The sequence below is a fragment of the Cygnus atratus genome, chromosome 2 (assembly GCF_013377495.2).
Source record: "Cygnus atratus isolate AKBS03 ecotype Queensland, Australia chromosome 2, CAtr_DNAZoo_HiC_assembly, whole genome shotgun sequence".
Taxonomy (NCBI): Eukaryota; Metazoa; Chordata; class Aves; order Anseriformes; family Anatidae; genus Cygnus; species Cygnus atratus.
The window spans coordinates 16,027,490-16,051,221 of NC_066363.1; the positions used below are offsets into that span (position 1 = coordinate 16,027,490).

Genomic DNA, 23,732 nt, shown 5'->3' on the forward strand with positions numbered 1-23,732 from the left:
TTTATGGAGTGTGTAAAAGGTTAGCATTTATCTCTGCTGCTGAGTGTGGATTAAATCTTACACCTTTTTCCTTTTGTTTTGGTTTTCCTTAATTATCCTCATGTTTTTCTCTACTACAGATATTTGTGACATTTACCAACACAAGTAGAAACAGCAAAGAACTGTTTTATAACTTAGATAAACTGCATATTCCAAGAAAAAAAAAAAAATAACTTACTACAACAATATTTCTAGTGTGCTTTCTAGTGTGCATTAAAAACGTATGAACAATGTGTGTGATTGGGTTTTTAGCAATGGTAAATCCTAAGTCCTTTTTTGCACACTAGAATGTATTATAGTGACAATTTTTTAACAACTTCATCAGGTAAGCTTTAGTCTGTATCTTATAAAAGCCACAAATTCTAAATGTTAAGAAATTTTGAAAGGTAACATGATGCCAGTGAAAAGGCGTGAACGAGCAGGTGCTCAGAAAGTTTCTGCATCATGAAAGGTTTAAATACTGTCCATTTCCAGTCAGTTCTTCCAAATGAATACTGACACCACGCTAGCTCAGATTTTCCAGGGCAGAAGAAGCTTATAAGCACATACATTCTGAAATGTCATGTAGTTTTTAATCTAGAATGGAAGATACATTTAAGATTAGATTAAGATATTTTTTTTTCCTATGTATATATTCATTATATATTTCACATATATTCCTATGTATATGCTTCAGGGAGTATTTTTGTTTTGTCCACAGGACTTCTGCAATTCTAAAGTTAATTTATTGGTCATTTAGGTGCTTAATATTTTTAATAAGTTTATATGTAATAGTATCCTTTGTAAGCCATTTTATTTTTGCAACAGTAATTTTTCAAAATGAAACATCATGTGCTTTATTACATGTCTGTATTATTTTATTATTACAGATAAACACAAATCTACTTCGGATATAATACGAAGTTTTCAGAAGAAAGGTCAGTTTAGGACCATCGCTCCCAAAATGGTACCAAAAATTTTAACATCTGGAGTGGTTTCTTGTCTCCAGTCATCTGTGCCTGAACAAAACCCACCAAAAATTTCAGCTGCAGGTTCTAAGCCACTGATGGTGCCAGCTCAAAACTACGCCGTCATGCAGGTTGCTGGTCACGAGGGGACTTTCTCTCTTTTGGCCTTGCCGTATGTTACCCCTGCCGTAACGCAGCCGATCCAGCCATCAAACATGGCCCTTTCTGAAAACCTAAAGCTGCCTATCCCTAGGTACCAGTCTGTGAGAAATAAACTGCTGAGTGACAAAAAACCAGCTCAAGTCTCTGTTTTGGGTACACAGAACAAGATTCCTACCAAAGCACAGGTCTCATCACAGACTTCCCCCATGACTACCCCAGGTGAAGACTGTCCTGAAACTCGTTCTAGTTCAGATTCATCAGACCAAGTGATGCTGTCAGGCCATGATTCATCTGAAATTACAGCTGCCACCTTACTGAGTGAAAGTAATTCTGTGGAATCTGGATCTCCTTCGGTGAACAAAACAAAAACTGCTGCCGATAACGTTTCTGGACCATCTATAGTTAAAGACTCTTTGAGCAAGCCAGCGAGTTCAAGTAATCCCATGAAACTTAGTCTGCACTCTGTGAAGACGGCACTTGAAACCACAAGGGAGTCATTCATTATGTCTGAGAAACTAAAAGAAAAACCCACAAATTCTGCAAATTCTGTTACTGTCCTTTCACCAGCAGTTTTTGGCAGTCCGATACAGATGACTCCATCAACACCAAAAGGAAAACTTCCTATTTTGCCTTACTCAAGAATGAAAAATTCAGTGTTTTGTAAATCTAAGCAGAGTACTACTGTTATGGATGTATCCGGCCCTTTGATAAGATCTGACTGTGAAAAGACACCAGCTTCGGTGAAAACCTTTCATGTTCCTTCTAAAGGATCTGATAAACGATTAGCTGTACCATTTACACAAGCCCCCAAACAAACCATTCGAGAAAATACTTTCTCTCCATCCAATAAAGTGGATGTTGACAGCCTTAAAAAATTGAATGGTACACCGTCGAAAAGAAGAGGCAGGAAGAGAAGAGCCCCAGATGATTTATTGGCTTTTCAGACCAAGCGAAGGAAATGCATCGTTAATAAATTTCGAGAAGGAAAAGAGAGGGTGAAAGCTGATCTTCAGCCACCTGAAGACAAAAAAGCAGAGGCAGTGAAAAAATACCGTAGTATTAGACCAAAACCAGTGGTGGTTGTGCAGGCTATCGCACCACTGACCTCTGCAGCCGTAGTAGAGGCAAAGTCTCCCGACCGATTAGACCGAGATATTTTTTTAAACAGTTCACTTGCCAGTAAATATTTAAGCTACAAGCATAATGACACTACATCGGTTAAATCAATCGATTTAGGTAGAAATGCCTATTCAGCTGTACCCAAGCCATGGCATAAATGTCACGTTTGTAACCATAACTTCCAGTTCAAACACCACCTTCAGGACCACATGAACACGCACACAAACAAACGGCCTTACAGCTGCCGAATTTGCCGGAAGGCGTATATTCATTCTGGAAGCCTGAGCACGCACATGAAACTTCACCACAACGACGGCAAGCCCAAAAAGCTTGTGTGTTGTGAATTCTGTGCTAAAGTTTTCGGCCATGCAAAAGTCTATTTTGGTCACCTAAGGGAAGTACACAGGGTTGTTATCAGCACCGAGCCCTCCAGTAGTGAGCAACAGCTGCAAGATGCTCTGAGGAGCAGAGACACAAATATAAAAGAGGCAGAAGAAGCAACAGAAAGGTGAGTGCTTTCACTGATTAAATGCTAATAAAAATGGGATTTCAGATTACCAGTGGAAATTCATAAACATCACCACAATGAAAACTGTTGATTTTTCATCCCTTTTTTTTTTTTGGTTTTGTTTTTGTTTTCTTGCCCAAGTGAGATTCCTAATGGTTTGAATATTCTCTTGTGGAATCTAGTCAATGCGTTAGATAATCCAATATATTTCAGCTGATTTGTAGAATAAAAATTATTACTGACACTGTAATGTCCAAAGTAATTTTGCATATCTTCTAGTAATACCCAAGCCACCAGCAGAGCTATTTTGATCAGTTGATTTCTCCTATTTTTTTTTGTTAATCTGCGCTGTCTTTTGAACCTTTTTATTCTACCCATTTTGTGATTTTTTTTCCCCAGAAGATAAGTAAACCAACTGCAATAAGTGAAAAGCAATTCATATTCCAGTATTAGCTTGTAGTTTGTTTACACTATTAAATATCATTATCCCATTTCCTTCTCTGGAGTGCTGTGAGCTAATCTGTCTTGTGCCTTGATTACCTCTGCTTCTGCAATCACTTTGCCAAGTAAAAAAGTTAGCATATACCATATTGAGATGGATAGGGCATTATTTTATTTCTGCATTATGAATTTGAGGTGAATTTTCTTGGCACAGTATAAATGTTAGCTTTTTTGTTTGCCCCACTGTGCTTTGCTTTGATTGAAGTACGCTTTATTGTAATTACATGTGTATTAATAAACAGCAATATGTGGGCCTTTTCCTAGAGTTCTTGAGAAGGTTTTTGTGTTGTTTGGTTTTGTTTGGTTTTGATTGCCTTAACTTAAAGAAGGAACATGCTAGCTCTTATATGTGTCTGTTCCCTTTACACTGCAGAGCTGTCCTGAATCAGTGAGAGGGGTTGTCCGGTTGTAAATGACCTATTTAAACTTTTTTAAACTGTGGTGCAAACTTTTAGGTAAAAAAAAAAAAGAAAAGAAGCTCTGAAGTTTTATTGCTTCCACCTTTGAGTGGGAGGTGGGACCCGTAGTTTTGGCTTAAAATGACTTCAGATCAATCGGTACAAGCAAGTTAGTTTCTGTGAGTAGTCAGCTACTGGTAATTCTCACTTGTACTTTTCTAGCACAGGGCTAGGCGTATTTGGATTGACCTCACTAAGTCAGGAACTTTTAATAAAAGGTGAATAACATTTTTTTAAAGGTTAGTGTCATAAAAGATTATTTTTACAGAGATTTTTTGCCATTTTAGAGGCAATTCTTAAACTCAGCAGTGTCAAATAACATTCAGCTTCAGTTGTTTCATAATCAACCGTATTAGTATTTTATTTCTTTTTTTATCTGTTCCTAATAAATTGGATACTGTAGCAACAGTGCCTGTTTTTAATCAAAAGACTGTTTTGTGGATGTCATCTCTTCTTGGAACTTGTATGGACAGAAGCTATCAGCTCTTTTGTGTATGGCTAATGCTGAAATAGTGTTTGTTTTGTTTTGTTTTGTTTTGTTTTGTTTTGTTTTTAACAGGGGAAACAAGTGCAATTTGGAAGACCTGTTCCATAATGCCGGAGAGGTTAAATTACAGATCAGATGTGGTCGGTGCCAGTTCATCGCACAGTCTTTTGCTGAAATGAAGTTTCATTTATTGTGCTCTCATGGAGAAGAGATCCAGGGAAGAGTGAAGGAAGGGGTTTTGCAAGGAAGTAAAGGAGCTAAGGGGGAACTCATCAAACATGCAACACACTTCTGGAAACAGCGCAATGAAAGAAGACATTTAGCAAAATGCAATGCCCGTGAGGAGGAGTTTTATGCTTTTCCAAAACTGAAAAGACAGATATACTTTCACCATCAGAATAATGCTGATATGTTATCTAAAAGTGAAGTGACTCAGTCAGGAAGCAGTGAAGCAGGCAAGGAGATGCAAAATGTAGGTTGTGGTACACCAAGCAAAAAGATTGAAATTTGGTCTAAAGCTGGATATAACTGCATTTTGTGCAAACAGTTATTTGGAAGGAAAGAGGATCTTTGTAATCATTGGCAGAGTCATCATAACTGTGAAGACCCTTCTATTTTATGGACAATCTTTAGTTTGGTCTCGAAACAAGGAATTATTGAACTTTCCAATAATGGTTAATATTGAAGTGCAGTTTTACTATGCTGTATTGCTAAACTGACTCGTGAGATTTACTGCTTCAGAGGTTTGTTTGGTATGGTGGTTTCTTTGGTTAGCAATTACAGTCTTTGCTCACCTTTGTTTTGTTGAATAGAAAATGTATTCATCCACTGTCTTTCCAGATGGGTACGTGCAGGCTGGTTATGAAATACTGTATTTAATATTCATGTATGAGGAACTTAGCAGAAGTAAATACTCAATGCTATTGGTTAAAATTAAGAAGATACTCAAATTACCTTACGCTGTACGTTATGCAGAAATAAATCAGTTTATATAAAGTAATCCCGATCTTGAATGAAATGGCAAACCAGGCTGAAAGTGTAATTTCAGTCCCAACTGTGCTTCCAGATTTTATGCTAAACTGGTATTTCTGTACAATTCTGTAGATGATTTGAAGGTGCATATATGCAGCCTACGTTCAGGAGCTTTATTATCTGTAATTTAAAAGCTTTTAATCTTGTTTTCTTGATTTCAGTCTTTTCAGCCACCAGGTCTTCTAGGAGTTATATTCTGTCCTTACAACAGCAGGGATCTCTGGACTTTAAAGTGAAAAATCTACATGTATTTTTTTGCCTGTAGCCCTTTGCATTGAAGACAAGAGTTAGTCACCACCTGTGAAGATGGAACCCTCAAAGCTTGACTGCTTTATGAAAAAAAAAAAATAAAGAAAAAAAAAGAAAAAGAGGTTGTTCTAAAAATAATCTGAGTTTGTTACTTCAGGGAAGTTTGACACTCTGCAATAGGTTGCATGATTCACATTGAACTTTAAGCATTTTCCTTGCACCTCCTGTGACAGCAGCGCAAACACCTTTGGCTCTGCCTTTAACACTCTTGGTATATCTCTTTTTGTACCTATGCAGTTGGCCCAGTCTTCAGCTTCAAAGGAAAATTGTTCCCCTGCTTCTGAGTCAATGATACAGCTAATGAGCTTTTTTCACTTGTGTTGCCAGATTTACCGTATTGTAGGATTGGCCTGCAGCACCTTCACCTTCCAATATCAGGAGCCAGTAGCAGTTTCCTTACCAGGATACACACCTCTAGTGGATGTGGTGTTCCCCCTAATGGACCACTTCAGCACATCCCCAAGGAGACAATTTAAGTTGAGGCTGTGAGGAGATGGAGTTCTGGAGCTCATTTTTTATGAAAAGTTCATTGAAGCCATTAAATCTGGTTTGAAATTTGTGTTTAAACTGCTGTTACTTAAATCCTTATGTTCATCTGAATTATTTTGGAAGCAGTAATGGGGACAGTGTAGGAGGTTACCCTCAGCAGGCTTGCAGATGGCACAAAACTGGGGGGAGTGGCAATACACCAGAGGGCTGTGCTGCCATCCAGAGGGACCTCAACAGGCTGGAGAGATGGTCTGGTAGAAACCTCGACAAAGAGATGTGTGAAGTCTTGCACCTGAGGAGGAACAACCCCAGGCACCAGGACATGCTGGGGGCCTCCCAGCTGGAAAGCGGCACTGTAGAAAAGGACCTGGGGGGAGTCCTGGTGGACACCAGGTTGATCATGAGTCAGCAACATGCCCCTGCCACAAAGAAGGTCAGTGGTTATTGAGGGCTGGTGGAGGGAGGTGATCCTTTCCTTCTGTTCAGCACTGGTGAGGCCGCACCGGGAGTGCTGTGTCCAGTGCTGGGCCTACCAGCACAAGAGACGTGGATGTACTGGAGAAAGTCCAACAAAGGGCCACGAAAATGATGAAGTGACTGGAGAGTCTCTCATATGGGAGCTGGAACCGGTTAGCCAAGAGAAAAGGCTCAGGAGGGATCCTATCAACATCTATAAATACGTGGAGGGAGGGTGTGAAGAAGACAGAGGCAGGCTCTCAGTGCTGCCCAGTGACAGGGCAGGAGGCAATGCGTACAAGCTGAAATACAGGAGGTTCCCTCTGAACGTCAGGAAACACTTTTTTATGTTGAGGCTGACTGAGTCCTGGCACAGGCTGCCCAGAGAGGCGGTGGAGTCTCCTCGGAGACCTTCAGGAGCCGCCTGGACATGGCCCTGGGCTCCCTGCTCTGGGTGGCCCTGCGTGAGCAGGGGTTGGGCCTGCTGGGCCCAGAGCTCCCTGCCAGCCTCAGCCACCCTGCGGCTCTGTGAACTGATCGTGGTTCAGCAGAAATCAGAGAATATCAGGGCAAACTGAAAAGTACACCAATGCTGTTTCAAACTCCATTTGCTTCATCTTGTGGTCAAACTGTAACAGAGGGATTGCAGTGATGAAAGAATCCTTCCTAAAATGCCCCAAGTGGCCTCGCTTTTGTGGAAATTGTGTTGGTGAGAACGAGATCTACAAATGTTGGGTACTTCAAATGGGATTCCAGAAGCTGTTGGGATATTTTGTGTATGTGTTTTATTTTTAAACAGTAAAGGCAGCTTTGATGAGCCAAAAGCTTTGTATGTCATTTCTTGTGGCATGGTGTTTTGCCTGGTGTTGAACTACAAGACGAGTTGAGAAAAGTAAAAGACAAAAGGAAAATTGTCATGGGTTGGGCTGCTTGGTGAAGTGGGAGAGTCCCTGTTGATTTTTACAATTTTTACAACCTCCTTCTTACTATCTGTTCTCATAAATACACAATTGTGGTGGTTTTTTTGTTTGTTTGGTTTTTTTTGTTTGTTTGTTTCATTGCTTTAGGGTATTGCTTTGTATGCTGAACTGCTTTAAAACGTTGTTTGTTCTTATGCTTGTGGGACACCCATCTTTTAATGCCTACAAGGTGTTGAAATTTATTTTCCCTCACCAGTTAGATGGAAGAGAAGATAAGGCATATCTGGAAAGGAATAGCTAATTTTAAAGTCAGTGTTTCACATGAAATTGAGACTGTATTTAATGTAGCAGAGTGTTTACATTTAGGAGTGTGTTGTGTTCTTTGTTTAAGCCCTTAACTTTCAAAATCAGAGCTTGCTGTTTTCTGCGAAACAGAAATGTGAGAACAATCCCTCCTTCCCATAGTTAACACCAAATCAAAGGAAAGTTCATTCCCATCATGCAAGTATGCATTTTAAAGAGTTGGGCAAAACCCATTAAAGAGGCTTGATTGTGCTCATCATTTAAAACAGACCTTAAATCACCTTTTCTGCAACATTGCCCGTTCCTGAGTGTAGTTTAAAATGAGCTGAAATGAATGCAGCTCTGCCAATGAGCTCCTCCTGTTTGGGAACAGCACAAACGATGGCCAAGCAGTCCTTCCAAAATATTTTCCAAAAGTATTTGTTAAAAATAAGTTCATTCTATAGAGCCAGGGATGTGAATGAGTTGGTTTGTGGTGGTTTTCGACAAGGAGAAGTCTCACCGCTCTCATTGCACATTGAAGAGGGGGTTGCAGTGCTGGTGGGGGAGGTTTGGGATGAGGGAGCAGGTTGCTTTTTTTAAACTGGAAATTCTCATGTACTTGAAGTGCTTCGCTTTCATCGAATTCTTGAGCTTCTCTTCCTTTCTCTAGTCCAGGCCAAATGGGTAAACGAGTCTCAGCTTTCAGCAATTTAAAGCCTGAAAAACATATTTTAAAGCGTGGTTTTAAGCTGTTTCTCAGTGTTCTTGTAAATGTTTAAAATTAGAAGCACTTTTTTTTCTTTTTTAATTCTTTTTTCTTTTTTTTTTTTTTTTTCTGAGCCTGAAAGCATTCTTAAGTTTCAGGCTATTACGATTATGGTAGATCATGAAAGGTTGGGATTTTTTGAAAATACATCTGTATTTAATGCAAAGCTGTCCTTTGTTTGAAAAATGTTTGTTTTGAATTTGTGTTGGTTTTGATAGCATTTGGAGGTATGGAGTGAGCCTTATTTACAGCAACATTAAATAGCTCATGTTTGCAGTTCAGCTGAATGGTTGTCATGAGTACAGTCTGCTGTTTACCTTGAAGTCGGACAAGTTAACATCTGGTTTTGCACGTAAATTATATTTTTAAATTGTTAAAACGAATGTTGTTGTTTTTTTAGCTGTAGTTTTGTTCCCCTCTGATTTTTCATTAAATCTCTGTTTCAGCTTCCCTGTTCAACTTTAAAGCTGTTCCTCACATGGAAAGTTGTTCCTTCATCATCACACCATAAATAATCAAAGCTGGATGAGTTCCACTGCTTCGCTGGCTTGCCGAGTATTGCCTTTCTCCAGCTGCAGAGCTACAGTTTCCTATGGCTAACTTGACATAGTTGCTGGCAGTAAATTTTTTACTTCATTTATTTATTAGAATTTAGATCTCCGCTGTTTCGCTCCATCAGAGTTTCTGTCATACCTCATTAGATACTTATTTTATCTACTAGTCACTGAGCTCTTTAGAATCTGTGTCATAAGAAGGATGAACAGGTATTTAAGAGAGCAGATTTCAACCCTAACTTTGTTCAGATGATGCTGACGTTTGAGAATCACCAGCTTATCTAGGCTCAGCCATGTAGTGTATTATATTTCTACAACGCATCCCCCTACATACGCATCTATTTTGGAAAGAAATGTATACTTCAAATACAGCTATTGTCAATTATTATTATCAAACCTGTACAATGTAGGTTTGTGATTATTATGCATGAAGATTAAAATGCTATTAACTGTAGTAGGTTGACTTGTCAAGTTCCTTATAGCTCTGAAAAATGAAAGTCTCTGTGTGTCAAGTCTGACACTGAGAAAATCTGGTCTCACGAAGAAAATTCTGATGGCTTAAAAAGAATGGCAAAGTGTGTCCATATTGCAGTGTGTGGTTTTATAGCTGATCTGTCACAGTTTGGGATTTCCTCCATTTTTGATTAATTTGTCTGAATATTTCTTTGTTAGTAACACTGAAGAGGACCCAAGCCTAGAGGCAAGTTTCATGACAAAAATGCCTTTACTTCCTTTCTCCATACAGGCAGACACGTCCATGGGATTGAATAGTCTGGGTGACCTCGTACAGGCACAGAGTGGGGCAACGCTCAAGGTCTGGCCTCACTGTGTGCCCTTGTGGCTGACCTTTCTGCAGTTCCAAAGCAGAAATTGTGAATTTGAGCCTAAAAATATCTTACTTTTCAGACCTGAGTGAATTTCTAATAACTTTACTGTCAAACATTTAAGAAGTTCTTAAAAAATAAATAAATAAATAAATAAAGGGAAAAAAAAAGTGCTTTGGTGATTTTATTGCTGTAACAGTACCAGCAATGTTCTTAAACATGGTAGGACTGGGGCTGTGAAGTACAAAGGAAACTTTCTCTTTTTTTCCCCGCATTTTATTGACTTTTCCATGTACGCATTAGGAATGATGGCATGAATTATGATTTATGCTGCTGACAAATCCAGGTACATTATTCTGAAGTTATTTTGCAGAAATTTACAATTTAATCTAGAATAAAGGATTAAGTCAGTGAAAAGAGAATTATTTCAGAAAGAGATACGTAAGCAAACTGTCCTTCATATATGGATTTCTCTGCACGCTGCTGTAGATTAAATTCGTGGATTATAGGTCTGCTGGTAGGTGCCAACAGTTTCTTCTTATCCAGAGTAGTACAGGGAAAAGAGAAAAAAATTTGTTACTGTCTCTGACTTGAATTTTGTTCAATATTTCTGCTGTTGTGCCAGTCCAGATCATGGTCCAGGGCATCTTCTAAGGAGCTTGCAGAGTGCAGCATAATTCAGTGGAGGAAAGAAGAAGAAATATCCGAAGCAGGTTGTGGCAGCAGAGGTAGGCATGACCTGCTGAACGCAAGACCCTTCTCTTCCCTTTTTTTCTCCCAACCCCTTTTTCCCTTTTTTTTCCCCTCTGTTTTCCCTCCCCTCTCCCCATTTTCCCCGTTTTAAAGCCTTAAAGCTGCCTTTCGAGCATCCTCTCTGAGCCATTCTGGCTGAACACAGTTCAGAAACATCCAGCTCGACAAAGTCGGGGCCGTGTCCGACGTCTCTGCTGCGAGCCGGGAGCTGCGGACGGAGCAGCCGTGAGTGCTCTTTGGGGCTCGGGGACATGTGGGGACCGGGGGCAGCCTCTGCTGGGCTCAGCAGCAGCCCCTGGCATAGCAGCCCTAGCCTGCTTCTGTGGGGTTTGGCTTTTTGGAAAACATTTTGGTCGCCCTTACTGCTGGTCCATCCCCAGTGGCAGGGCTGCTAGCGTTAGCAAGGCTTCGGTGCGGTAGCTGGTATTTTAGGCACTGTTACAAGCGGTTTTGTGACATTTGTAAAGAAAGAACAGAACTTGGGATAAAAAGTCCACCTCAAGACCAAATAAAGTGTTGGTTTCAGCTGGTGATGCTTCAGTAGTGAGAACATGTTTTGGCACAAAACCCCGTTCTTTCTGTTGTCGCAGAGCATGGCCAAGGCCTTTGAATACCTGCACAAAGGGCTTCTGCTCCTCTCAGTGCTCCGTGCTTACTGGGGCTTCAGGCTCTCTGCCTTTCATACACAATGAATATGCTACTTTTTTTTTTTTTTCAGATTTAGGATATAAATAAAGCATTTTATTTACTGCATGCTAAGTAATTTCGTGCAGCTTCAGGTTTAATCTGACTTCCGAAGGTACGCCCGATCAAGGAGATCGATATACCTCCCTATCGCTGGAAGCAATAAATGACATGGCGGGGGAGGAACATGATAAATATCCCTGTGAGCATACCTTTGAAGCAACGCGATTGCTTTCCAGTGGAAGTTTGATTTCTTCATGTTTTTAGTTAAAAGCTTTTATTAATTTTAACTGAAGTAAATATGCTATACTTTGCTTTTCAAATAAATCCTTTTACAGCTCGGAGTCCTTGGAGTTTGAATCCTCTCCAGCCATTTTCTGCTATCTGCCAATTCCTTGCTAAGTGCAAACCTGACACTGCTGCCAATAAATCCACCTTCATGCCATTTAAAGTCATCTGCTGTATTTCTGTGCAGCTAATCAAAGTTTGTGAGAAGCCATTTTTTAAAGGGGACAGAATTCTGGCCATTTCAATTGAGTAAGTCAGTTCGCTGCTATGCGTTTTAATTATAAAAGAGAGAAGTGGTACAGATTGAAAGCTTCCTTACTTTTATTCTTTTTTGGGGAATTGTTGGAGGGGAAGTTTTGCAGAAAGAAGTGGGTTTTGTTCATGCTGCTGTATGTGGTGCTCTCCTCGCCCACTTTTTAAGACTCTCCTCAATGCAGAAAGCCAGTGCCCATGCTCTGTACGTTGATTGCATCCTGTTAAACGCAAAGCACTGCTTTATTTTTACCTGGTGAGACAGCTCATCTGATAAATGGATGGGATGCCGGCACTCCAGGAGACAAAGACGATGTCTGCATGGGTTCATAGTCTAAAGTCTTTCAGAAGCACAATTTCCAATCCCCCTACGCAGGCACCACCACGCACAAAACTATAAAAGGATTAGGTCTGAGGAACATTTTTTTTTAACTTGTTAGTGCCATACTGTACACAATGTACTCCAGTTATTTTTCTTTTATTAGAGTGCAATAACACTATGATTATTATACTACTAATATATTTATGGCTGATCTGATTCCTGAAATACACCATGGCCATCTGGGCTCTTCCAGGAAATTGGATTAATTGTTGAATTGTTTGAATTTCATATTAAAAAAAAAAATAAGAAAAGAAAAAAGTGCTGCTCTTGCTGGTTAACACCGCAGGTAGGATTTAAACAATATTTCTGAGAGTGATTTATTGGCGCGGAAGAAAAGTCTGGTGCTGGGCCCTTCCGCTGACATTTGCTCGCATTAGGAAGCAATGCAGGTGGCAGTCCGTTTCAGCACCGAATGGATTTTCCCCCTTTCTTTCTGATAAATGAAGTGCTTATGGAAGGTGAGAGATTGGAAAAGCGAGGTCCCCTCGGAGGTCCAGGCGGGCGCCGTGGCTGTGCCCCTGCCCCTCGGCCGGCGGCGCTGGGGCTGCTGGAGGGGAGCTGCTGCTGGCGCCACGGAGCTCGCCTCCAGGATCCTGGGGCCTGATGCACGGCACAGGAATATGTTTTGACACCAGACTCGTTTCGTCTGTCACTTGATAATAAATCGTTCCCGTGTCTTCATTGTAGGCAACTTCCCTTATGCGCTGAGCTGTTGTCTCGTGTTTTCATTTTGTGCATAATAGATGGGATCGGGTTTTGAGTGAGTTCTCAAAAAATTGTTCCGAACCTTTCTGGTACATGAGACCACTCAATTGTTGCTAATATTTATCACCTTCATTCGATGTCGTTTTAAGGCAAACATTTGATGGCTTCTACTGTCAAATATTGCATGTAAATCTAACAGTGACATATTTTTAAATTATTTTAGAGCCTGATTAAATTAGCCCTTTTAAAAAGAATGCAGGTTCGCTAATAGTGTTTCCTGCAATGCGCATCTCTAGAGAGAGCTGAGATCTGACTTTTATAGTCAGAACCAATTAGGCTCATCCTTTACTCCCCCTTCTCTCCGCAGCATTTAGATGAATCACATTTTTCAGGCACAGTTCAAGCAGCCTGTCAGGTCTCCTGGGCTATCTGCCTCATGGGCTCAGCATTCCCACTGTCAGCTGTGAAAAATAATCCCCCTTTTGCACTTGTGTCCAAGGAAAGTAAGATGATGAATCCACAAGTTAGTTTTAAAGGTTGGGGAAGAAGTGCAATATTGTTTACTCAGCAGCGAGTAAGGTTTTGTTCTAGTGGATAAGGCTGCTGTAAGGTATGGGGAAGCATGCTGATGTTTATAGCTTTCAAGCTCATGAATTTATGAGGATTCATCCTCACTTAAAAGAAAAAATCGCTTTTGCTCTTAGTCAGTTTTCTAGGTGTGCCTAAAAGGTGTGCCTGAAGTGTGGCAAAAAGAAGTTTTGAAGAAAAAAAAAAAAAAAAAGCTGTAAACATAAAAAGTCATTTAGAAAAAAAAAAAAATCAGCAAGAATTCTCCAACACAGACCGGCTAGCCAAGTGTGAAGCTGATGATAGTTTAGACTTCTTGATCAACAGCTCTGATGAAACTGAAGGAACTCCTTTCAAACCAAAGGAAAATGATCTTTTAGCCTTGGAGGACTTGGAAGAGATGTTCCCACTGAGGTAGGGGAAAAGTGCAAATAACAAGTTTATCCCTTGGAATTGTCAATTCTAGATGCAGCATTTATGTTCAATATTCTTCTCTTTGACCTAATATGAGAGTGTTCATTTCATGTGGAGGAGAGATGCTAGAACCTTAATCACTGCTGAGCCTGCAAAGCAACTGAGTTTTCAGTTTACAGTGACAGAAATCTCATTAAAAAAAAAAAAAAAAAGCCACTATAATGAAGCTTCTTGCCTTTTACCTTTCAAGTTTCCTGTCCCTCATTGTATCAGTGTTAGATTTAATGCACATCAGTATCAATTCATGCCAGCCATCCAGCATTCTCGCTCTGTGCAGGCAAACTGTGTCGGTATCCTAATAAACCCCTAAATGCATCCAAATCCTTCTAAAGGCTTTCAGACAACGCAGCAAATAGTGCTTAGCTCGCTGTCAAATTGAAGCGATTAGTCTCCTTCTGAACGCCAGCCCTCTGAGAACTAAAACAGCGTGGTAAATGCAGCCACCGTCCTTTTTTTGACTTGGTTTTAATAGCTCGCTGTGCTAATGGCCGGAGTTGTAATTGCCCGGTCGAACTTTGAGCTGCTCCCCGTCTCAGCTGGTGCGATATCAGTATTGTGTATTAGAGGTATTTCAACAGACCGCGAGAGATGTGCCCCACGAGCACGATTCCTCTGTGAGGGGCGAGGTCGCCGAGCATCGGGGCTGGCCGGCTCCTGCTAGCACCAGTTGCCGAGCCATGTCCTGTGTATGTCTGCAGCAATTTGGGAGTTTTTGTCACTAGGTCCCTCAGGGTGAGGCCCTGATGTGCAACCTGGAGCGCTGATGCATGCACGGGTCGCTGGCTGGGGAGCAGCCGTGCCACCGGGTGAGTGCACGGCAGCGGGCGATGCAAAGGGAGAATCTGACTGAATTATGGAATAAGTGCAGCTTGTCTCATCTAATTAATTACCGAGGAAATAGTGTGTGTAACAGGGAAAATCCCGTTCCTCCTGCTGACTGCAGCAACCCCAACAACAGGTCTGGATTCAGCGAATATTCTCGCTGGTGGGTCGTCCTGCAACCTTGGGACGAAGAGTGAAGTTCTGTCAGGCAGCCTGAACCGAGACGGAGGAGAACAAGGAGTAGTTTCACTTGCGTACTTACAACTTACAAGGCTGATTGCTGTGTGCAATAACAATGCAAACTGGAATAAATTGGTCTGGACTCGCTGAACAAATTGCAGCTTGCAGAAATTACCAAATTAGGTCAACAAATGCTGGAGAGGAGCTGAAGAAGTCAGAAGTATTTTCAGAGCTGGGTATTTGTTAAGAGCGAACGCGAATAAAGGTACCTGAAAGGGGATGTATATTCGTTTATGTCCAACAAACTCACTGCAAGGGATTGAAAGTAAGGAGTATTTGGTTCCTCATCCTGTGTTAAATTCCTTGGGCAGCTTTCCCTGCCCCATTTGTTCTTTTATAAGTGCTGGCATCCCAGGGGCACAGGCAGCACTCTGCTCAGGTACGAAGCAGCCAGGAGCAGTGCACCTGAGCTGGGTGTCCGGTAGGCAAAAAGAAGCAAAACTCCCTTATTTTAAGTTTCTTTATTGTAACCTCTACAATATGAAATCCTGGTGAGTCTCTGCAGAGGACAGCAGTATGTAACTCTAAGTAGAAATGACTGATGTAAGAAGGACTGGCCATGTGGCCAAAACACGATTTCTTCCTCACAGACTGTAAAAGTACACCGTTTGCTTTAGGTTTTTCTTCCTCACAGTTTCCCTACCTGTACCGTTGGAAGTTGGCTGATGCTTTATGGACAGTCTGGGAAAAGTAATTAAGCGTGCCTGGAAGTATTTGCAGGGATGTCAAAGAGAAAGATTGAAACACACACAGAGAAATGGCTTTGAAAACGTAACAGCAGCTTGATTTTCCTACGTGCTGTGGCAAATTGCATGTTTTGTTGGCTGTCCATCTGCATCGCCCTCCTGTCTGGAGGCAGCAATCCCTTCCAGCGATCCAGTTCACAAGCAAATGGACAAGCTGAAGCTCCCAGGTGAAGCTGAGCAGCAAGGCTCGTGGCACCCACCTGCCTGCCCCCCGGGGAGGTGATGCCCAGGAGGGCCGGGCTGCAGGCACACCCAGCCTGCCCTGGCTTTTTCCCCGTGTCCCACCCCTGCCATGTTCCTGGGGACGATGTTAAAACCAGGGCAGCCGCTTGCAGGCTCCGGCAGCGTCCCAGCGAGAAAAATGTGACTCATCACAGGGAACACGATACTTTTCAACCCGTGTAAAATGCTTTCCTGGAGAAATCGGATACGGCTTTTATGTTAAAATAATCAATGTGCGGTTGGGGTTACTGCACTTTGATACCTACATCTTGAAAGGCTTTGGTTTGGCTGATGAGAAAGCGAGGAGCCAGCCCCCCGTGGTTCACACAGAGGGAAGGGGAGGCAGGCTCAGAGGAGCAGCCCCTGGCCCTCCCTGCCCCGCCAGGGCTTTGAGCAGTGCCGACAGCCTCAGCTGAGTGTCAGAGACAGCACGAAGAGCTGGTGTGGCTTCATTTTGTTGTCTCCTCTTCTCCGAGTTCTCTTGGGCCATAAAGCCTGATTATGCTGGTGGCTTGTCTGTGAGCTTCTGATCCTCCTCTTCCTCTGCCGCAGCCCGAAAACCAGGCCCCGCGTTGCGGCTGCAGGTCCCCTCTCGTCTCTTCAGGTACCAGCCAGTACAAACAGATGCAACCCATTTCCAGTACCCCAACCCACAAAGTCACCTGAATCCCACACATACTCTTCCGATATCCTCAGACTTAGAATACTTGCGACCTCCGCACAGATCGTGCTAGGATTCTCCTACCGTTTTAAAAAGTCATTAATAAAAATATTAAATATTAATATTGAAATGCTGGGCCCTCAGAAAGCCTAGTGCCCATCTTTACTTGGCGGCTCCCATCTCAGCACAATGCCCTGGGCCAGCCCCTGCCTGCTGAAAAGGCACTTCATCACATCACCATTTTGTGCATGGCACCTCGTAACTGAGGTGCGAGTAGCTAGCACTCACACATTGCACATGCAAAAAGCCACTTGTCTTACTAAATAATTAGAAATTAGATTGAGGGCAAACAACTTTAGGAAGTATACACAGTCCTCCATGTCTTCAATTATCTCTTTACTTCAGAAATGTTTCCAAACCTTAGTTCAGTACTGAGGAGAGACTGAAATGGTGACAGCTGCCAAGGTTGCTTTTCCCTCTCCATAGCGTGGTTTTGGCTCACCCCTGAACACCCTCCAGTCACGAGGTGCTCGCGTTGCAGGCAGGCTGTTCTGTTCCTTCCCAGTTTCTGTGCAACAAAACCTTGTCCAGGTGTGGTATGGGCACGCCGTTTCACATCTGCATTCCCGTTTGGCTGCCTTTGAAAAGTCCAGCTGGGTTTCTCGTTTGGCAGCGTTCACTTCCCTACACATTCTTAGAGGTAAGAGTTAACTTAGCTCTGCCAATCAGTTTTGTTTTCAGTAACTCATCGAGGGCTTCCCCGGGTGTCTTCCTTACGAGCTTTTTGGACGCTGGCATTTAAATTGCATGTTCATTTACTGAGAGAAGCCTCATGCCTGTCCCCCACCTGAGTTCCTCAGTTCAGCTGATTTCATTAACCTGTTTCACTAATTTCTTAAAGCTTGCCATTAGAAATTGAAAATCTGACATGAATACTCATTTCCTTGATTACTTTTTTTTCCTTTTAATTTAAAATTAATCAAATCATAAGGAAGTGGCATCGACGATGCCTTACCTTGGCAGATGTCAGCCCAGGCACTGAGCTGAATTCCCCGGTGCTTTCTGCATGCTGAGCTTTCAGCAATGCCGAGCTGGGCTTGGTACCGGGTGGGTGCAGAGATCCCATGGCAGGCAGGGGAATCGCAGAGCAGGCGGAAAACGTTAAAGTGCTGCGAAACAGCCGTGAGAGCCCCTGCAGAATTTATGGCCTTCAGGGGCCCATGAGAGGTTTACAAGGCCGGAAAGTTTCTGGGGAACACTTTTGTGTGGGATTTTGCAGGTGGGTCCCCGTGATCTCACATCTCTGCTGTAATCGCCTCCTCGCTGGGTCCGGTGCTGCGAAGGCGCAGGCAGCAGCAGGAAACGAAGCAACTTTGCGTGGCCATGTGTTTGTGCTTCCTCTGAAATGCTCCTCAGCTGTGCGTTGGCTTTCTGAGCTGCTGGCTGTGTCTTTCGGGGGAAATACGCAGTTTTTCTGCACAGCCGTGCTCATGTTCGCAGATCCTCTGCATCTCCAGGAGGAAGGGCAGGCTGCATTTTCTCTCTTCCTGGCATCAGTATCAATAATTGGTTAAGATCAATACACTGCTTTGGAAAGCAATTGTTTCTAAAGTGTCTGTGCAGGGCCAGAAGGAAGAAAAGCCTTTTATTCAGGTCAAGCTTCACTGAACATATTTATTCCTCCAAGTGATTTTACTTTTTGGTTAAACTTCTCGCGGCAAGACAGAAGACTGCCAGTGTTGTGCTGCAAAAATCTGTTCATATAATATATTTATATATATATATATTGTTTTATTTTTCATATATATATTTATATATGTATTCTGTATTATTTTTCATCAGAGACCTGTTAGATGTTTCCTGATGATCAATTTTTATAATCCCTTCAAATAACAAGACATGATATTATGGGTTTTATTATTGTAACATCCAGAGGTTGTAATGAGCTGGAAGCATCTCCAGGAGTGGTGGCCAGGTCCGTGCCTCCTTTCCCCAGGCTGTCTTTCTCTGCAGCCACGAGGAGCCCACGAAAGCTGATGAGTGCACGCGGGAAATGAGCATCCTCACCAACATGTCATGCTCTTGTCACACGTTGACCAGGAAGGCTCGTTTGCCCGTCCGCTCTGACTCACTGTCTGGCGTGGGTTTTCCCCTCAAGGCAGTGACACCCGGGTGACAGCGGCGTTTCCCCGTGGGTGACCTGCACAGCGTGCCGGGAAGTGCAGCCACCCGGCCGTCTGGTTGGCCTTACAAGCTCATGATGGGAGAGAAACGATTGCTGTTCTGAAGTGAGCGATACAGTGGGCAACCTCAGGAGGTCCTGACCACATTCTCCCCATCACCTCTGGCAGGTTTTTGGCCCCTCGCGTGGCTTTGCCTTGGGGTTCCTTGTCCCAGCCAAAGCAGCGTTTCCAGCGAGGGTACAGCCCGTGGCTCCCCACTGCCACCCCGCCTGGCAGGGCCCTGCCAGTGCCTTGCGTTTGCCTTCTGCTGCCTTTCCTGCCCGTGCTTGACCATTCCTGGCTTGAATCCCATTAATCCCATTTCGTACGGCTTTGGCCGGAAAGGGAAAATGACAGGCAGAAGCCCAAAAATCCCTTGCTGGGGCTGAGAGTTGTGAGTGCCGATGGTGTCTCGCTGAAGCCTTAATTTATACAAACGGTGCAAATATCACGGGGAGATTACTGCAGAAGGCCGGATGAGGGCTGTACAAAGTGGATTTCAGCAGGAATATGACGACTGGTAATTCAGTTTTACGAGCCACAAAGCGGAGCAATTGAAACTCAAAGAAAGAGCTTTGTGGTAATTGGTAGCATAACCTGCCCACCAGATAAATGCGTTAGCCCAGCTTGAAGAGGTTGCTGGAGCTGTGTTTTAAAGGACATACCTGAATGTAGTTATTTCTCCTGGGTTTTTCTCTCCTATAGGGCTAGCAGCTGGAGAGCATGCTTTCTGATCACATTTCGGTCTTATTTTTAATTCATTTTCCCCACCTTAAAGTATTCATCAGCCGCTGCAGCCTGTTGTTTCAGACAGCTGCTAGGTCCCGGCTGATGGAGTTTATTGATTTCTGACTCCGAGCTTGCAAACCTGATTCCAAACACATCTCCTGCCGGGGCTGCACAGGCAGCAGAGCTCCTCGGTGGGCTCTGGCCCTGCCACCAGCAGCAGAGCCGCCCGCAGCCGGCCCTGGGGCATCTCGCCCCTTCCCCTGCCATGACCCCTGGTGTCCCCACGCTCCTCGCACACGAATTGCATCCTCTCTGCCTCAGCGAGAAGCCCGGAAACCCGAACCAGATGCTCACATCTGGTTTCACCTGCCTTTACAGACAGCCTGGAAGCAGTAACTCCGGGAGGGATAAACCGCGCCTTTCATCCTAACAAGATGTTAACGGGGGAAAGCCCTGCTGCTCTCGGCGGCCCTCTGTTAACGCCGTGGCAGCAGCTGGGGGGCTGCTGGGGGGTTTCGGTGATGCCCACCACACACACACACAGCCCCATGCCCGTGGCAGCGAGACCGGCTCCTGCCTGGGGGCTGCTGCTGAGCAGCATCTGTTTGCCATTGCTTCGGGTTGTTTATAACATTTTGATGGCTTTTTTTCTGCAACATTTTATTTAAAGAGCCTGGTGATCCTCTTGTGCGGAGGGCTGTAGAAGTAGCTTGCTCCTGGTGTATGTATTTCGGCAGAGCTGGCTCCTCTCTGCTGCGTGGCCAGGTGACAGTAGCATCGCTCCCAAATTTCACATTGCTGGTTGTGAAAGCCAAGCTGCTCTGCTCTGCACCTTTTTTGCTATGGGAAAGAATGGGCAAGCCAAACCATCCCTTCTTTGTCGTGAAGTAAAATCACATCGTTATGCAGCACAGGATTAGAGGAGCAAAACCAGGCAGTGCCCTCCTCTGCACGGCTCCCCGACTGTTTGCTTTTATGCACTAGGAAGCCCATGCGAAAGTACGAGGCTCGGGCACCGTGGAGATAACCAGGAACGGAGAGGCAATGTGTCTTCTGCTGGGCACCCTTATCTGCTCCGATGGTGCTGGGCTTTCAGCTAAGTGTGACTGTGAAGGATAATTACCATCATGTGTTACCTGAGATTACAGGGTTGCTTTCCGACTAATGACACTAGGAGAACCAAGCAGTTGTTAATATTTAATCAGGCTCTTGGCTTAACAATTGGATAAATGAGGTGTGTAATTACACAATTATAGAAGACATTTCAGATAGGAACTGTGCTGTTATTAATAGTGAAGGTGAAAGCTGGTGAACATACACTGTTCGGTCCCATCAAGCATGTCATTAAAAGCGATCTTCGGTACACGAGTCTAACAGTATGTCCTGCGAGATGGTAAACAAAGGTTTCAGCTGCTTTTCAGATAAAAATCCCTGCTCGGCCAAGAGATTTCCATGTAGGAGGAATACCAAACCAGATGTTTTGTTGATGTGGCAAGCTGTAATCAGGGGTAACTAGGGAACGTTTAAATACATATACAGAGTGTGCCACTCGTTTACAGCCCTGCTTTATGTATCGTTTCTCAGCAGTCAGGTGATTATTTTCCCTAGGTTATTCATTTTATATTTTATAGGAAACAGAGAGGTACATTTTAATTCAGTGCAGTAGTTACCCGTCTGGTGGGACTTTTCTTGAAAATAAATGTTCATCACATAGGACATGCAAGCTGTTGGGTTTGATTGCAAAATACCAGTCAGAATGAAAACAGGGATGCTATCTGAAATAATAACATAATAATAATAACACTCCATTCTTTTAATCCCATGCTTCACCTCTGCTCCTTAAAAACATTTTATTTTTTAAAGTGATTTTGATTTGTAGAGATTGCAGTAGTTGCAGTTCTTCAATACTCTGCCACGGCGGGCATGAACTGCAATTCTCTTGAGAGTCAATTAGTGGGATACTGGAAAGTTAACATCAAATCAGAGAACTTATTGACCAGCATGATTACAGCTTAGTGAAATGAATCTGAATAATGCACCAAATTAGCCCTTAGAAGTGCTTTTCACAATGGCGTGAGGCAGCATTCAGGTCTTAGTGAGGTTTCTCAAGCGAGTGGCTGTAAAGCCAAGAAGAGCATTTGTTAGCAGATGCTGCGAGCAGCAGAGTTCTGATCCCTCCCTTCTCACCTAGCATCCCTGAAAGGTCTGAAGGGACCCAAATCTGGATGTGCGGGTATTGCTGAGTTTCCCAGCGCCCATTTCCAGGTGTGACTCAATGCCACCACTTTTGGAGTGGGCTTTGAGGCCTGGGGAAAAAGTGTTCTTGTGCAAGTCACATTGACATGCTTTTTGTTGTTGTTGTTGTTTTGGTTTTGTGTGATATTTTTTTTTTGTTTGCTTTTTTTGTCTATCTCAAGACCTGGTGTAGCCAGCAGGCTGACTTGCACACCCACTGCTCAGCCACGTGCTGGTTCCGTGCCAGCGGCCGCGCTGTCTCCTCCCTGCGCACTCACGCATGGGCTCCTCTCTAGCAATTTGTACTTGGTGTTGAGTTCATGCTGTGAAAAGAGCAGAACCTTTTAATTACAGCGGTGCCAAGCCAACAGAGATAATTAGGTAAATAAGCTCTTAGCCCCAGCGAGCTGAAGATTTACGTATATGGCACACTGACTTGGGCATAACGAAGCAAGCGGCGTGCCAGGCTTTCGGATCGCACCCTGCCAGCCTTCCCTCCAAGAGGCGGGTGCCCGGGTGGTGACACCTCTTCTGGCCCACAGGGTCACAGCGAGCAGCAGGGAAGCTGCTGGTGGCCGCTGGGTTTGTGGTGGGGTTACAGGAGAGCTGCCCACAGGGCCCGCCTGCAGGGAGCAGAGGCACGGTGCTGCAGCGCTTCCTGTAACGGGGTCCAGACTTCTCTGGTACTCTAATTTTAAGAGCTGGTTTCATTATCTACCTCTAAAGCCTTTTGTTGCATCACATCCCGTTAGTCAAGATATGATCTGTGCCCAGTGCTCCTCCAGCAGTTACGATAAAGCCTCTGCTGGCAGCTTTGGGGGGAAGTCCAGGACCACCAGAGGGACTTTTCTAGCTAAGGCAAGCAAGATCTGTCTGTTAATTGATGTCTGGGTGGCACCTTGAAACGAGAAAACTCTGTGTATGTGCCCACGTATTTCTCTCATGCCAAAATGGCTTGCATTTAAACCTTTTGAAGCCCTAATACTTGGTCTGTGAATTCCTGATGTGCTTTTTCTATAAAACTAAGAATAAAGCAGAAACATATTGAGTCCTGGTGTCTGTCTCCTCCCACGTGCAGGGTATCCCTTTACCACAGAAGTTCAGAAGACTGCAGAGTCAGTGGCCATAGAGCATTTATGCAATAAAACATGCATTTAATTAAAATGTTAAAATACGTACAATGTTTCCATGGCACTGCTTCTGCAGGTCGGGCGTGTCAGTGATTTATGCACTGCCTGGCTTTACATGTTGCATCGGTCTGTTTCCTCCCGTCCTCAGCCAGCACCACGGAAGCCCTTCCACTGCATGCCCTCTCCCAGTGACACTGGTCCCTTTCCAAAGGGCAAACAGTGACAAACAGGGTGTCACAAATGTTAGAAGCAGTACACACAGAGATTACACGTGCACAAGCAATTCCCAAAGAAACACAAGGCACTGCTATCTCAGAGATCAGGACTGAACCTGGCTTTCTGCCCAGCTGACACCTCCATTTCTCTAGTGGTGACTTCCAAAGGCAGCTTTTGTGGGTTTCATAAAACCCGTTTTTTTTCCCCGTCCTTTTCTTTGAAGGAAGGCGGTGTCACCCAGGCCTTGCGGAGCTCTCAGCTGGATGCACACGTTGGCTGCCCCGTTCGGTTCCCGCTGAGCTGAATGTGTTTGTTTGCATTTAGCCTCCTTTGATGGTAACGAGAGGCCGCGACGTATCCTCTCCCTGTGCGTCCCAGATGTGCTCCCTCAGGGGGGGTCCTTCCATGGCTTTATCCCACCAGGGCACAGACCCCAGGGGTGGGGGGATGTTTTTTCCAGACTTGTGTGCTGGGGCTGGGTTATGCTTCCTCCCAAGGTCCACGGAGCTGCTTGCCATTGCTTTGCAAGGGGGTCTCTGTCATGAGGT

The 23,732-nt window shown here is 43.8% G+C and overlaps 1 protein-coding gene across 9 annotated transcripts in view; it reads left to right on the forward strand.

Annotated features, from left to right (window-relative positions):
• ZNF438 (zinc finger protein 438) overlaps positions 1 to 6,825 on the forward strand; it is a 47,855-nt gene extending 41,030 nt beyond the window's left edge. For 7 of the 9 annotated variants that reach the window (XM_050708608.1, XM_035545197.2, XM_035545198.2 and 4 more), the window contains 2 exons: positions 909 to 2,775; positions 4,294 to 6,824. In XM_050708608.1, coding sequence (XP_050564565.1) covers positions 909 to 2,775; positions 4,294 to 4,900 — 2,474 coding nt within the window. In that variant the 3' untranslated portion in view covers positions 4,901 to 6,824. Of the gene's footprint in view, positions 1 to 908; positions 2,776 to 4,293 lie in introns of all 9 variants that reach the window. The other 2 variants (XM_035545199.2, XM_035545200.2) reach the window with 1 other exon arrangement.
• Positions 6,826 to 23,732: the final 16,907 nt, after the last annotated feature.